The sequence below is a fragment of the Quercus robur genome, chromosome 5, assembly GCF_932294415.1.
Source record: "Quercus robur chromosome 5, dhQueRobu3.1, whole genome shotgun sequence".
NCBI classification, from domain to species: Eukaryota; Viridiplantae; Streptophyta; class Magnoliopsida; order Fagales; family Fagaceae; genus Quercus; species Quercus robur.
Genome location: NC_065538.1, coordinates 44,538,415 through 44,552,949, shown reverse-complemented (window position 1 = coordinate 44,552,949; position 14,535 = coordinate 44,538,415). Strand labels below are relative to the sequence as shown.

The window sequence follows — 14,535 nt, the reverse complement described above, 5'->3', positions numbered from 1 at the left end:
AAAAATGAGCAAAATATTGGTGGGTTTCATTATTTGCTATTGTAAAGTGTAGACAAGCATGTTGCCTATGCCAATTTTGGAAAATTTTAGTCGATTTTACTAGGCTTTTCCCCCCTTACTAATAGAAGTATTCACTTTGCTTACATGATAAAATGAACATATTTCAGGTTGCTAACAGTGTGCCATTTAAAGCAAAGAAGTTAAGATGATGTACAAAAAAGTAAAATAATCTTATCTTATACAATAACAAACGATAATTAATTAGTGGAGGAGAAAGAACAAAAACTAATAATAGTATAGAAGTTGAAATATATACAGGAGAGTTCTTAGCAACCTTGCACTAAATTAGTTAATATTAGTTGAGTAGTTTCAATGGTGTGGAACTCAGGTACTGAAGTATAAATAGCTTCAAACCAAATGGGGTTACCATAATATCATACAACAAACTGGCAATAGAAAGAAAATAAAGAACAATAAGATGGGAAAGAATTTAAGCATTGCAACAATTTCCTTGCTATTGGTGTTGGCATCCACCAAAGCCCAGCAGGTCTTTGACGTTAAATCATACGGAGCACAACCTAATGCTGATATAACCCAGGTATAAATATGTAATTGACAAGAAGAGTGTGTTCCAGTTAACATCACTAGTAAAGCCTTTTAACTTTAACAAGAGAACTTAGGTTCAAACTCTGTTTACACCAGAAACGGATCGATGTCATGACCAAATGATAAAACATTAAAATGCAAAATGATTATTATATACTGATCTTGATTTTTTTTTTACAATGTGTGTAGGCTTTGACAAAAGCTTGGAAAGCTGCGTGTGCAGTAGCAGGAAGTAAAGTTGTGATTTCAGCAGGGGTATACAAACTAGGTTTAGTGACTTTGTTGGGTCCATGCAAAGGTGCAATTGAGTTTAACCTTCAGGGAACCCTACAGGCCCCATCAGATGTTGCCTCCTTCAACGGTAAAGATGGTTGGGTTGCTTTTGAACGTATCGACGGTCTCACTGTGTCAGGTGGTGGAGTTTTTGATGGCAAAGGACAACAAGCATGGCAAAAAAATGAGTGTGCCGAAGACAAAAACTGCAACGTACTTCCTATTGTAAGATTTCAATCTTAATTAATTAGCATTTATATTCCATCATTTTCTATTAGATATACATAGACACTACAACTTTACAAAATTTACCCGTTAAAAAAAAATTCAAACATTTATATGTTAAATGATGTTTTACTAATAATTTGACAAGTTTTGTATAGTGATGTGTCACAACTCAAAAAAGAATTAATTTTAAAATTTATATATGAGAAAGTTTATGGAGTACTTTTTGTGCCACAACACTAACATGTGCGACTATAAGCGATATAGTAAAAACAATGGTTAAATATAAAAGCGATAATTCACCAATCACAATCGCACATGTAATCTTTTGACAAAGCTTGTGGTCTCTGAAGAATTGTTTATATAATATAATATTATTGAAGTAGTACCAACCACGTTCATAGAAACATTAGTTTGTAAGTTTTTATGTAACAATATTTGCTACAACTTTACCATTTTTTTTAAAAATGATTTAATGATCACGTTTGTTTCCAAAAAAATTATTTATTTATTTTTTTATGATTCAAAGAATCGTTACCATTTTACTAATTAAAATGTTTTTAAATGAAACTTGAGCGCTCATATTTAGCGTTTTAATTTATCTAACTTGTAAACATGAACAGAATATAAGGTTTGATTACGTCACAAATTCAAAAGTCCAAGACATTACATCGAAGGACAGCAAATATTTCCACATCAACCTTTTGGAATGCAAGAAGTTGCAATTCCAACATGTTACCATAACTGCACCCGCTAATAGCCCCAACACTGATGGAATCCACGTGGGACGTTCATCTCAGATCACCATTACCAATGCCGATATTGGAACAGGTGATGATTGCATCTCCTTTGGTGATGGAACCCAAGATGTTACTGTTAACCAAGTAACTTGTGGACCTGGCCATGGTATCAGCGTTGGAAGTCTTGGAAGGTATGAGAACGAAGAACCTGTTTCAGGAATCAGAGTTATTGGTGCCACACTTAGCAATACAGATAATGGTGTTAGAATCAAAACATGGCCTTCTTCCTCTTCTGGAGTTGCTTCTGATATACATTTCGAGGATGTTGTCATGAACAATGTTGCCAATCCTGTCATCATTGATCAAAACTACTGCCCAAACAGTCAATGCTCAAACCAGGTTATTATAAAACATCACAAATATATACACAAATTTTGATGTTAAAAAAAAAGTAAAACTACTAATATCGAATTCTTGGGTGTGCTTTTTTGTTTTGTTTTCAGTCTCCCTCTAAAGTTAAGATCAGCAATGTTAGCTTCAAGAAAATTAGAGGCACTTCTTCGACAAAGGAAGCTCTGAATCTTATTTGCAGTAAGAGTGTACCATGCCAACAAGTGGTGCTTTCTGACATTGATCTCGCGTACAAGGGAGGTGGAGGATTTGCTACTTCCATTTGTACTAACATCCAGCCTGCAGTTTCGGGCAAGTTGAACCCTCCTGCTTGTACCAATAAGCATTAATGAAATGCTTCCCAAGCTGTTAAAACTAATGTAGAATGAACAAATACAATTTGCAGATAGGTTATCGGGGTTCTGTTCTAAATAGAATCCCATCTAACATGTTCCCCTTTTCTTTATTTAAATGAAATTGGGGAATTTTTTTAGTTATTTTTTGAGTTGTTAAGGTTCAGCCTTTTGTTGAAATCTGCTATGATTTGCAGTGTTGTTGTAGATAGTAATTGTTTTGTTATTGCAATTGAGAACATTCTTAATAAAAATCAAAAAAATTATTCAACTCTTCCTAAATGCTTTTTATTCTTAAGTAATATTGTCCACCAACATTGTTAAGCATCTACTACCAATCCAATTTACTACACAATCAGGTAAGTAAACAAAAACAAAATGAATAAAATTTTAGGTTTTGATGGAATTTTGATCGTTTTTTAGGTTCCGGGGGTATTTTGGTCATTTTTGGGGTTTAGAGGTATTTCTTTCATTTTTTAGGTTTAAGGGGGTACTTTGGTTTTTTAGGTTTCGAGGGTATTTCAGTCATTTGATGGGTTTAGGGAGTATTTTGGTCTTTTTAGTGGTTTTGGGGTACTTTAGAGTTTGGTGATTTGTAGAAATGATATTTGGGCTTAATTGGGTACCTAGTAAAAACCCAATTAACATTAGTTATAATTGGGTGGGTTTAGATCGTATTTAAGTTGGTGGAGTTGTGTGGGAAAATGGGCATGGGTCGATTTTGCCAACTCGACTCGACCCATGGACAGCCCTGGGCATTACCATCATCAACCAAAACCAAAAGCCCATTCAATTGTATCTCTTTCACAGAGTCACTAAATTATATGCCAATCCTTCTGTAAAAAAATATTTTGAGGCTGCTAGATTTATCCATTTGGCTTGGTACTCACACGCCCAACACGTATCTATAGTACTATTTAAGGAATTTCCCTATTTGGGATCGTCTATTCAGATGCCCAAAATACCTTCAAATTCATCCGTTTCTAAGGCTTAAATCATAGGGTTAGACATGTAAAATTAGTATTTCAAAAACACTTAATTTTTAGCTAAATTAAAAAAAAAAGAACAGTTTTTTCTCCCAGCTCCACATTTCTCTCTCACGTTAGTTTTCAATTACTAATACAACATCTTCTTTTAGAAAAAATATAAAAAAATAAAACTGTTTTTTCCTTTTTCCACAAACGTACCATTTATTTATTTATAACTGTTTTTATCCCACCTCCACATTTCTCTCTTGCATTAGTAGTTCAGTACTAATACAACTTCTTCTTAAAATAAAAAATAAAATAAAGCTCCCATGAGTAAAATGTGTAAACCTAAAAGATAAAAAATGAAAAGCATCATCGCACGTGCGAAGCGCATGTGATGAGGCTAGTTACTTTTAATCAAGCTTATGAGAATCATTTCTAACTTAAAGAGTAAAGACTAAAAGCCAGGCCAAGCACCCTACCATTTCAGTAAATCACATGCTAGTGTTCTCATATGCCATAAGTAATAAGAACATCAGGTGATATAACTTGAATAGAAACAACATCACTAGCATTGCTACCACAAAGACACTGTACTTAAGAGGCATAGTGCTAGAATTTCTAACCTAAGAACATCTTTAACAGGTTCCTAAGTGTCAACAGTAGTCTCACAAAATATTCAGACAATTAGAATATTCATATAAACTTAAAAAATAACACGATTTTGCAGCAAGGTTCTACTAGACAAGCCAGAAGTCACAGATTATGAGAGGATTTACAATTCCCTACATTGTAAGAACAATATTTCTCAAAAAATATTTTTATATGAAGATCCTTTAAACCTCTTGATCTTGACAATATTTAAGCAACGATGCCAGAAAGGAATTGGAAGCTCTCCAAGATTTCTGTGTTCTCGTTAAAATATTTTTCTAGCCCTGTTTCCTCTGCCTTTAGAGTTTCTTTATCTGTAGCAATCCTAGAGTTTTAAGTTATCACAGACTTTAGGCAATGCCTCCAACATGGAACTGGAAGGAGTTTGCAATAGCTAGGCTTTTCCCCTCTAAGAATAGGCTTTTCATAGGAGAACTAAAATCTGGTAAAGAATTGTTAACACTATCAAAATGCTAAAAAAAATGTTTAAGAGATTGGATGTAGTTAAATTAGTCTACTTTTGTGACAAAATGAATCATATTTATCAAATTATGAAGCAGTGATGGTTATTGGGAAATATTTATTTTTATAAATACACTCGTTTAGAATACCATGATTATAACTTTTAGCATCTACTCCAAGAAACTAGCAAATTAGGTATAATAGGAGATATACAGGACATCTACAAACTTCCAAGATAGTAAGGAAAATGATAGAAGTCTCATCATCATAACCTTCTTTCGCTCTAGATATATGGTAGTTTCAGTGATATGATTTGGAGTAGCAGTGCATTCTAAGCCTAACAAATAAGGTGGTTCAGAAGAGGTGGTGATACTAAGCCAAAACCCAACTTAAAGGTGGTTCAAAAGTAGACTATCTGCATGGAAGAACTATGCCTCTAAGAGAGTCTTGGCAATAGAAGGGGCTATAGCTCTTGCCAAGCCAAGCTGTTGGTTGTTGAGGACATGAAAGAATTTAAGACCAATAGCAGATAGTATAGTTGAGTAGAGGAACCATTCCCTAATGACATGCTATTATCAGCTTTACACTTAAAATTTTTTATTTCCATCGTTCTTTACTCAAACGGCCATTTACATGTCTTTTTATTTACCCACCTATGCTCGAACAAGCCATAATATCCTATCCCCAGAAAAGGGGGGAGGGGGGAAGGAAGAAGAAACACTTGTGGGATTATAGATTTGCATATTATTTATAACCTTTCTTAGCAGTACTGTTTGTTTGATGTTGTGTTTGTGTGTATATACAAACCCATTAGATCAGGTTCAGGTTCAGCTAGGTCCTCCTCTTCTGGATTGCAGTACTGATTAGCATTAAAGGAGCTTCTCTGTGGTAGGCACAGGCACCGCACTACCACCCTCGTAATTCCAATGTGAACTTTTATTTTAATCCTATTATTATTATTATTTATTTATTGTCCTAATACTGTAGTTTGCTAAGGACAAATATTGGTCTTGCTTTATCATTCTCTCAAAATCACATTTCTTCATCTCTTTTTGCTGTAATCTCTCGTCTGTATATCTTAATTGATTTCTTTTTATTTTTCCCTTACTAATCAAGAAGATCATTATAATGATCCTTATCTATATATTCTGGATTAATACGTGATCATTCTTCAAATATTTCTAAATCAAAGATGGAAATGGGAAATAATATCTTCTTGTTGGTTGTTCAAGAAATATAACAATGTCAATGAGAGAAATTATGCATTTTGTATCCTTAAAAAACTCCCTCTTTTTAAAAAAAAAAAAAAAAAAATTTGATGGGAACTTTGTTTCCTTTTAATACTCCTAGATTCAAATTTTCATTAATTCCTAATAATAAGATAAATTGGTATAAAACAATAATAACATAAATTTTTGTAAGATTTTCGAATATACAATTTTATCAGATCTTATCTAATTGGTGACCATTGAAAGAGTGCTTTGTAATTAATTCCAAGTTCATCTCTACTTATCTTTTTATAATCATATCCTCTTCGACCACTTTTTTTAGTATATATTTATTGTTATTTTTGGATGAAAGCTTTTCACATTTATTACTAGAACTACTTTTCCTATTGTCTAATAGGAAAATTATTAGGTACACCCGGAGCATCATAAATGCGTACTTCCTCCTCTTACATGAATGGTGGGTCCTGCCATGAATTTAATTTGTGAGACCCATCATTCATGTGGGAGGAGGGAGTACGAATTTATGGTATTTCGAGAGTACACAATAATTTCCCTGCCTAATAATACCATGAACTTAAAAAAAAAAAAAAAAAATCCTAATAATATGTATGGGGAATTGTGGGATTGAGGTATTTTCTACTTATGTAGGTGGAATAGTTGGAATCACTTCCACTGCAATATCGATGAGAAAGTCATCAAAGAAACTGGTAGGTTTACTACTCAAATGCAATATTCTCCTTCAAACGTTAACCAGTGCTGTCTTTTTTCTTTATTTTAAATATCCTTAAATGAGGAACTTATATATATATATATATATATATATATATCAAAAAGTGCTGTCAAAGTTCACATAGCAAAATGGTAAACTGCATCTATTGAGGTGGGAGAGATCGACTTACAAGAGTCCTTGTTTTCTTGGTTTGACAGCTGATGCTCTGTTCTCCACTGGTCTTGCCAAGCTTGGATATATCTACGTTAATATAGGTCTGTGGCAATCGATTTACGTAGTTTCTCTTTTATCATAAATCTTCTTTTCTTTTAGCTAAGTGGGTACATGAAACTAAGCCACAACTTCTATTTCTTACTTTCCCAGATGATTGCTGGGCTGAAATACATCGTGATGACAATGTATGGTTTCTCTTTTATAATTTTTGATAAGTTGGCTTCTCTTAAAATTTTAGTGTTTTTGAAGTTTCTGAGAAGAATACAAACATTTGAACTTTGTAGTTGCACTAAACGTTTGTTTCTTACTTTTCAGGGTAATCTATTGCCTAGGAATTCAACATTTCCATCTGGCATTAAAGGTGTTACAGATTACGTTCACAGCAAGGGCCTTAAGTTAGGAATCTACTCAGATTCAGGGTAACATGGCTGTACTACACCCTAACACAACTTTATGCTATATGATAATTGTTCAATATCAATATTCCCTTGTTACTGAAACAGCTAGGAAAACAAATTCTTTCACCTCCACTTTGCAGTTATTATACTTGTAGCAGAACTATGCTTGGTTCACTTGGTCACGAGGAGCAAGATGCCAAAACTTTTGCTTCAAGGGTAGGAAATTTAGTTTTTATTTTCTTTATGGGTTTTACTTTGTCCATTTTTGCTATTGACACTTGCAATACCAAATCATGCAATAATGAAATTTGTATGCAGGGTGTTGATTATTTGAAGTATGATAACTGTTACAATGATGGAACAAAGCCAACTGTTAGGTAACATAGTCATCTTGACATTAACCTCACAAGGAAATGGGGAAATGTAGATTTTTTTTTTTTTTCTTTTTCCCGCACATATATGTTCAAACTTTGAGTTATGAGAGTAATAAATGATCCGTTTATTTCTTCTTTTGTTAGATACCCTGTAATGACTAGGGCACTAATGAAAGCAGGTCGTCCAATCTTTTTCTCACTTTGTGAATGGTAATCCTATATCTCTAACTTTTAAATCAATGTTGTGGAAGTCACTCCATTAATGATTTGTTTTTCTTTCGCTTAATAGGGGGGACTTGCACCCTGCTCTATAGGGTTCTAAGGTTGGAAATAGCTGGAGAACTACTAATGACATTGCTGATAATTGGACAAGGTAGATAAATTTCATGTTTCTGTTAAGTTAATAATTGATTATACAAATCCTGAGCCCAAAATCATTTCTTTTTGTTTGTTCTTCTACAGTATGATCTCTAGAATAGATGCAAATGATGTATATGCTGATGATGCTAGGCCCGGTGGTTGGAATGGTTAGTATTCTCCTACAATAGTTAAGTCACACTAACATAATTTAAAAAAAAAAACATTTTAGTCCACTTTTTTCTAAGAAATTTATTGGCATCTTATCTGCTTGACTATGTACAGATCCTGACATGCTTGAGGTGGGAAATGGAGGGATGACAAATGATGAATATATAGCGCACTTTAGTTTATGGGCTATTTCCAAGGTATTTCAGGCAGTACTATGTGGAATTTGATGCTCTGATTTGTATGAATGCATATTATTGGGGTTTTGGCTTTCTGTTTGCTTAAACATCAAATGGTATTGTAGGCTCCCCTTATCCTTGGTTGTGATGTGAGGAACATGACAAAAGAGACATTTGATATCATTTCCAATAAAGAGGTTATTGCAGTTAATCAAGGTAAGTGCATCAATTTTGTAACTGATGGTGTATTTTTCCTCCCATCTTGTGAACTACTCTGTAGCAATGGTTACGAAAATTGACTTGATCATCATCTATAACAGATCGAATTGGTGTACAAGGTAAAAAGGTTAGGATGGAAGGTGATATTGAGGTAAAGTTTGCCTAAATTATCTTATGATGCGTAGTGTGTACTTTTGTCTCACTTCATAGGAGCAAAAATGACTTTTATGTTAAATTGCAACAGAATTGGGCGGGGCCTCTTTCGGGTTATAGGTTTGCTCTAGTTCTGCTCAACCTAGGGCCCTGTGCGTCGTTCAATTACAAGCCTTTGGGAAGACATTGGAATCCCTGAAAACAGTGTTGTTGTAGCAAGAGATGTTTGGGAGGTATTTTTGATTAAGCTTTCATTTCTCATGCCTTTTAAGGTCATGGGCATTTCAGTTCCACGTTTGTATTTATGAGATACCTTTGTAATATATGTGTGCTGTGCATGTGTCTCTTGTAGCACAAGACACTGAAGACACGATTTGTTGGAAACTTGACAGCCACCGTGCCATCTCACGGATGCAAAATGTTTGTGTTGAAGCCAGTTGCTTGAGGTCACACTTGGCATTGCTCTCTTCTGTATGTTCTTCCTGTTAATTCCAAGCTACCTGATGCTGTAGTGTGAGAGAGTGTTGAGATTTTACAAGTGTCTCTTTTCTACAGGTTTATGTAATGAAAATTTTATTGGAATAAAGAAGGAAAAATTGGAGGAAGCAAAAGTTTCGTCTTTTGTTAAAATGAGCAAAATGAGTTTTAGTGTGTAACCTTTATCCCCCCACAAGGCTGTTCCTTGTTCTGTTCGGCATTATCTACTATTCGTAATAGAAGAAAAAAAAAACATTATTAAAAAAAAGAAAAAGGATTCACCTGTAATGCAATGTAAGTGCTATAAATATAATACTGGTTTACAAACTAGATTGCCTTGTTCGAGTTGAGTGGTGCAGTTGGAGAAGGTGATATTGTTAATGCTGATGCATAGATAAATTTCCAAAGAATATAAAACAAAGAAGATAAGGATGCTAGATTATCCAAAAGAATAAACGGTTAAAAAGAAGAAGAAGAAAACTTGGAACAAATTGAAGTTTAAAAAAAAAAAGCATGGAGGCCGGGTTGTCCTCACAAGTTTTTTTTTTTTTTTTTAATTAATTTTTTAAAAAGTATATTACATATTAAAAATGTGCAAAAATTGAGTTGGGCTTGGCAAGAGTGCCCATTACTCGAGCAGTAAGTAATAGTTATGGCTGCTGCTGTTACAAAAAAAGATAAAGAAATAAGAAAGAAATGCTGGAGATTAAAAAAATAAAAAAGAACCCAAAAAAGGAACATGTAAATGTAAATGAAAAGCGATGATATATGATCGATATATATATTGAGAGAGAGAAGCAGAATTGTGTAAAATTGAAAGTTATGTTGTGCCCAAAACTATCAGCCTGTCCTCCCTCTCCCTCTCCCTCTCCCTCTCCCACTGTGTATATAAGTAAGAAGAAGCAAATGCCTTTGTTTCCGATATCTTCTTCTTCTTCTTCTTCTTGGGTTTCCAATAATGAGTCTGGTGCCACCGCAAGTACAAGTAAAAACAGTAGTAGTAGTAGTAGAGAAATTGAAGTAACGACAGGAAGCAGCGCTCGAGGGCGCAGATTGCTGAAGATTCGAGAAGAGAAGAGGAAACGCCAACTTGACAACCTTCACAACTATCCTGCCTGGGCCAAAGTTCTTGAAGATGCTTGCAAACATGACCATGAGCTCCGTGCCATTCTCGCTGATTCCATCGGCAACCCGGACCTCATCCGCAAACGGGTCCAGATCTCTCTCTCTCTTTCTCTAATTCCTTCGTGTGTGTGTGTGTAGAGTGTGGTGTACATGTTACAGGTTGAAGAGAGAGTTCGGAAGAAAGGTCGAGACTTTCACAAATCAAAAACGGGTTCCATCCTTGCCTTCAAAGTCAGCTTTAGAGAGTAATCTGCTTAAATTGAACTCTACTTGTTTTCTCCACACTCCTTTCCTTTGTCTTTGTATGTATCTCTTTACTATGTTTATCAAAACCTGGATACTGTTATGTTGAAGTAAGTTATTAAATTTAGAATTCCTATATTTGTTAAAGTACAAAACATCCTTTCACTTCCGTTCAACCTACACAAGCAAGGACTTATCCATCAATTGGCAAGTTGTTGGGACTGTTGGAAAACATGATTATAAATTGAAAGATGCCTCCTTCATTGGTTGGTTCTGTCAGTTTGTTGGCTTTTTTTTTTTTTTCCCCATCTCTCTCTCAATTGAGCTTTGTTTCTTCTTTGAAAGATGCTTCACACATTGTGTTCCATTTCTTTTATATAAATTTTAATTCTTGTCAAATTTTAAATTTCTAGTAAAATCGGAAGCTTTCAAGTATTAAAAGGGAAGGAAATAATTGGAAATGTCCAGTTGGGACACATCTGTAGATCCCTATAAGTTGTTTACATTTACACCATCTAGACATTAAGCGATAGTTTATCTTCTTTGCATGTATGCTTCATATCTGCAATTTTTCAGTACATGAGGCAGGCGTAGGCATTTCTTTCTTGCGTATGTTAACTAGTAAGTAATGATCCAAATCAGTACTAGGCTTGATGTTGTAGATGACTATATGATCTTATCTTGCTGAATGCTTCAATACCCATGTTAATATTGTTTCACATTTTCACTGGTTTTTTGTTTGTCAACAATACTATCTTGAAAATTTTGGATGACTTAAATTTATCTGTTCTTCCTGAGCATATTCCACTTTCTTTTAAGAGTTATCGTGACCAGGGAACCATTCCTTAGACAATCAAGACCTGCGTTGTTACAGGAATATCATTTAGTGAACCGATAACTATCATATATGCTTATCGGCGATAAGCATATATGATATTTTATACTTCATTACTTTCCCTGGATCATTGTTGGTTATAGAAAACAAATGATGTTTGTGTGGTACCTTGTATAATTTGTTTTTCCCCATTAGTACTTTCTTTGTTTCTAACCTTCTTTTTGTTTATTGACAGTTTCAATCCTCTTGATTCTTACATTTGGTTTGAATTGTATGGAGCACCATCTGATCGGGATGTTGACCTTATTGGTGGTGTAAGTATATCATGTGATAACATCTCACTGAGTTCCTTCCATTGCCACTAGTTTTTATACAAATTATGTCAAAAATTTAGATGGTAAAAAGATGACATCATCTGTTTGTTTCCTCATCTTCATAGCAACACTTTTACAAAGTTTACAATTAATTTATTAAGGAATTTATGCAGGTAATTCAGTCATGGTATGTTATGGGGCGCTTGGGAGCTTTTAATTCTGCTAATCTACAGGTTCAACCATAGTTCTTTGCATGTCATTTCCTTTTACTTTAACTTACTATTTTCTCACTATGTAATTTTTATCTTTAGTGTGCTTGTGTGGTCTGATAATCAGACGTTGCCAAGTTTTTATTCTTAATGACGTTTTTATTTCTATAATATATATATATTTGTTTGTTTCATATGCATATAGGTGCTTGTAATGATAAGTTTTATCCTCTCATTCAAAATAAATGCTCTCGTAGTTTGCATCCTTTTTTGATATCAAGAAAATTTTATTGAAACACAAGCTGGAAACCAGCAACAAATACAGAATCCACTCAAGTCAAAAGGCTTAAAAATACAACCTCAAGCCCCAAGCAGAGGCTAACAACAGATAGCAACGTCAAAACATTAGTACAATACACCTAATAACTAGTTCACATCCTTGACACTGTTCTGTAATTCTACGGCCTAGATAATAATAGGTTTTATTATCAGTGAAAATTTTATGAAGATTTTAATTGAGTAATTTATGCTATTACTTAGCCTAACGTAAGAAAGTTTTGCCCTTGTGTTATCCTTGCCTTTTAAATGATCGTATTGCAACTTTTTTGCCTCCTCATTAGCTCACCCTTGCCTTTTAAACGATTGTAATGCAACTTTTGTGCCTCATTAGCTCATCATTATCTAAATATCTTAGTTTTAGCCATTGCTTTAAGAAAGATTGAAACATGTAGTGTCAAATTGATGACAGCTGGCTAATTCATCGATGGAGTACAATCCCCTTTATGATGCAAGTAAGGGTTTCAATGTGATGCCATCTTCATTTCATGATATCAGTGATGTTGAGTTTCAAGATAACTGGGGTCGTTTTTGGTATGAGTTCCAGAACTTCATTATTTTTCTTTTCAGTATCATAAAGCATATTTATTTTGGTACTTGTCCATGAAAGTGATCTAATCAGATATGTGTATAACAGGGTAGACCTCGGAACTTCTGATTATTTTGCGATTGATGTACTCCTCAACTGCTTGACAGTCTTAAGTTCAGAGTAAGTCACAACGACCAAAAGGAAACATTAGAAAAGAATGTGATCTATTTTTGGATTGGATGGGTGTTTCTTCTTTGACTATACTTGTATCATCCACATTCACTTGTTCAACTGCTGACTAGGTTTTTTTTCTTCATGCAGTTATTTAGGCATTCAACAGATAGTTTTTGGCGGTCGATGCATGGGTGACTGGGAAGAGGGGATGACAAACCCTGATTTTGGATACAAATACTTCAAGATTTAAAATTAATTTGGAATACTATTTCTCATGTATAATATTCCATGACATTGTATGCTTCATGTATTTTGACATTGTAAGTACAGTGCATTTATTTTGAAAATTATTTGCAAGTTCTATTGCTATTTGAGTCGAGTGATTTATGTGTCAAGCAATATTTGTGATTAGCAGTTTCAAGCAGCATACTATACCTCTGGTTAAGTGGCCCCCTAGAATTATCTTCTCTTGGTTAAATCCTTTGGGTTTAACTACCCCAATTAGGTCTCAGCTTGCATAGGGATTTAGTTTTTTTTAAGATATCTAACATGTGAATGACTATATATATATGATCAGGCAGGATAAGGATAGGGTCCTAGGGATTTAGGGGGTATTTGGTAGAGTAGTTTGAGATGAGATTTTTGTAGTTTTTTTGTAATTTTTTGAAATACGTGTAGGTGAAAAAATGTGTGAAAATGTGTGTAAGTGTGTTTGAAATGTGAAAATTGTTTGCTCAAATAGGGATGCTTTTTCCAATGGGGTTGGGAATTCGGAATGCCCAGTGGGTGGGGTCTGATGGAGATTTAAACTTGACAGGGACGGCATAGGGAGGGGGATAAAATTTTCCGCTCTCACACCAGCCCAGTAATTCCATTTGAGTGCAAGTCCATCAAAGGAGAAAATCAGTTATTTTAAGCCAAGAAACCGCACAAAATAATGCTGGACCAACATAACTAAACAATTCACAACAAACCAGATGACAAAAATACAAGGTAAGTTTGACTTATTTTTGTACTTTGTATGAGTCCTCACCTATTCAATACCAAACACAATTATGGGGATATATACTTTTTTTTTGGTTGTGTGGCTTTATTTCACAGATGAGCCATAAAAGAAGAGGCAAGCAAAAAAGCTAATTTATATATTTTCAGTAATTCAGAAGGTCATGTTTTTAAAATCTTAAGCATAAATACATATATATAAAATGCCTGTCATTTATACAATTATTTTGCTGCTGTAAGCTATGTTCTGCTTTAGAATTCTTCGAATTCTAATAAGCTATTCAGTTAATCGATGTCAAGGCGAGGTCCTGTTGCTGATTCCAAGCCTTGTTTCTTTTCCTGTAGCTATTTTGCAACCAAATGGAGCAGTTCATCATCATATCGCTTGGGTTAGGTGATGCATGTTCATAATAATCCTTTAGCAAGCACGAATCTTTGTCCTTAATATAGATATTTATATGGTCCATTTGGATGGAAGTATTTTCTAGCAGGGTAGGATGAAATGATTTGCCATTTCTTATAATAAAAAATAAATGATTTGAACAAACTATGAAATAGCAAATTATTTTAGTTTGTCTATTAATGAAATCTATGGCTAAATGA

General features: G+C 34.1%; 2 protein-coding genes and 1 pseudogene across 2 annotated transcripts; all 3 read left to right on the top strand.

The window, feature by feature from the left end:
- Positions 1-475: 475 nt before the first annotated feature.
- Positions 476-2,584, top strand: LOC126728229 (exopolygalacturonase-like). The gene is made up of 4 exons (XM_050434091.1): positions 476-598; positions 796-1,104; positions 1,728-2,243; positions 2,348-2,584. Exons 1-4 carry the CDS (start codon positions 479-481, stop codon positions 2,582-2,584), a joined length of 1,182 nt encoding a protein of 393 aa, XP_050290048.1. The 5' UTR covers positions 476-478.
- Positions 2,585-4,563: 1,979 nt separating this feature from the next.
- LOC126728228 (alpha-galactosidase 1-like) lies at positions 4,564-9,148 on the top strand (annotated as a pseudogene).
- Positions 9,149-9,988: 840 nt separating this feature from the next.
- Positions 9,989-13,311, top strand: LOC126726054 (uncharacterized). The gene is made up of 7 exons (XM_050431165.1): positions 9,989-10,377; positions 10,450-10,535; positions 11,604-11,682; positions 11,856-11,915; positions 12,640-12,761; positions 12,865-12,936; positions 13,078-13,311. Exons 1-7 carry the CDS (start codon positions 10,072-10,074, stop codon positions 13,178-13,180), a joined length of 828 nt encoding a protein of 275 aa, XP_050287122.1. The 5' UTR covers positions 9,989-10,071; the 3' UTR covers positions 13,181-13,311.
- Positions 13,312-14,535: the final 1,224 nt, after the last annotated feature.

Coding starts and splice junctions, on each gene's coding strand:
- LOC126728229 (XM_050434091.1), top strand. CDS start 479: ATGGGAAAGAATTTAAGCATTGCAACAATTTCCTTGCTATTGGTGTTG. Junction 1,105..1,727: donor ACTGCAACGTACTTCCTATT/GTAAGATTTCAA, acceptor AAACATGAACAG/AATATAAGGTTTGATTACGT. Junction 2,244..2,347: donor ACAGTCAATGCTCAAACCAG/GTTATTATAAAA, acceptor TTTTGTTTTCAG/TCTCCCTCTAAAGTTAAGAT.
- LOC126726054 (XM_050431165.1), top strand. CDS start 10,072: ATGCCTTTGTTTCCGATATCTTCTTCTTCTTCTTCTTCTTGGGTTTCC. Junction 10,378..10,449: donor CGGACCTCATCCGCAAACGG/GTCCAGATCTCT, acceptor TACATGTTACAG/GTTGAAGAGAGAGTTCGGAA. Junction 10,536..11,603: donor TTCAAAGTCAGCTTTAGAGA/GTAATCTGCTTA, acceptor GTTTATTGACAG/TTTCAATCCTCTTGATTCTT.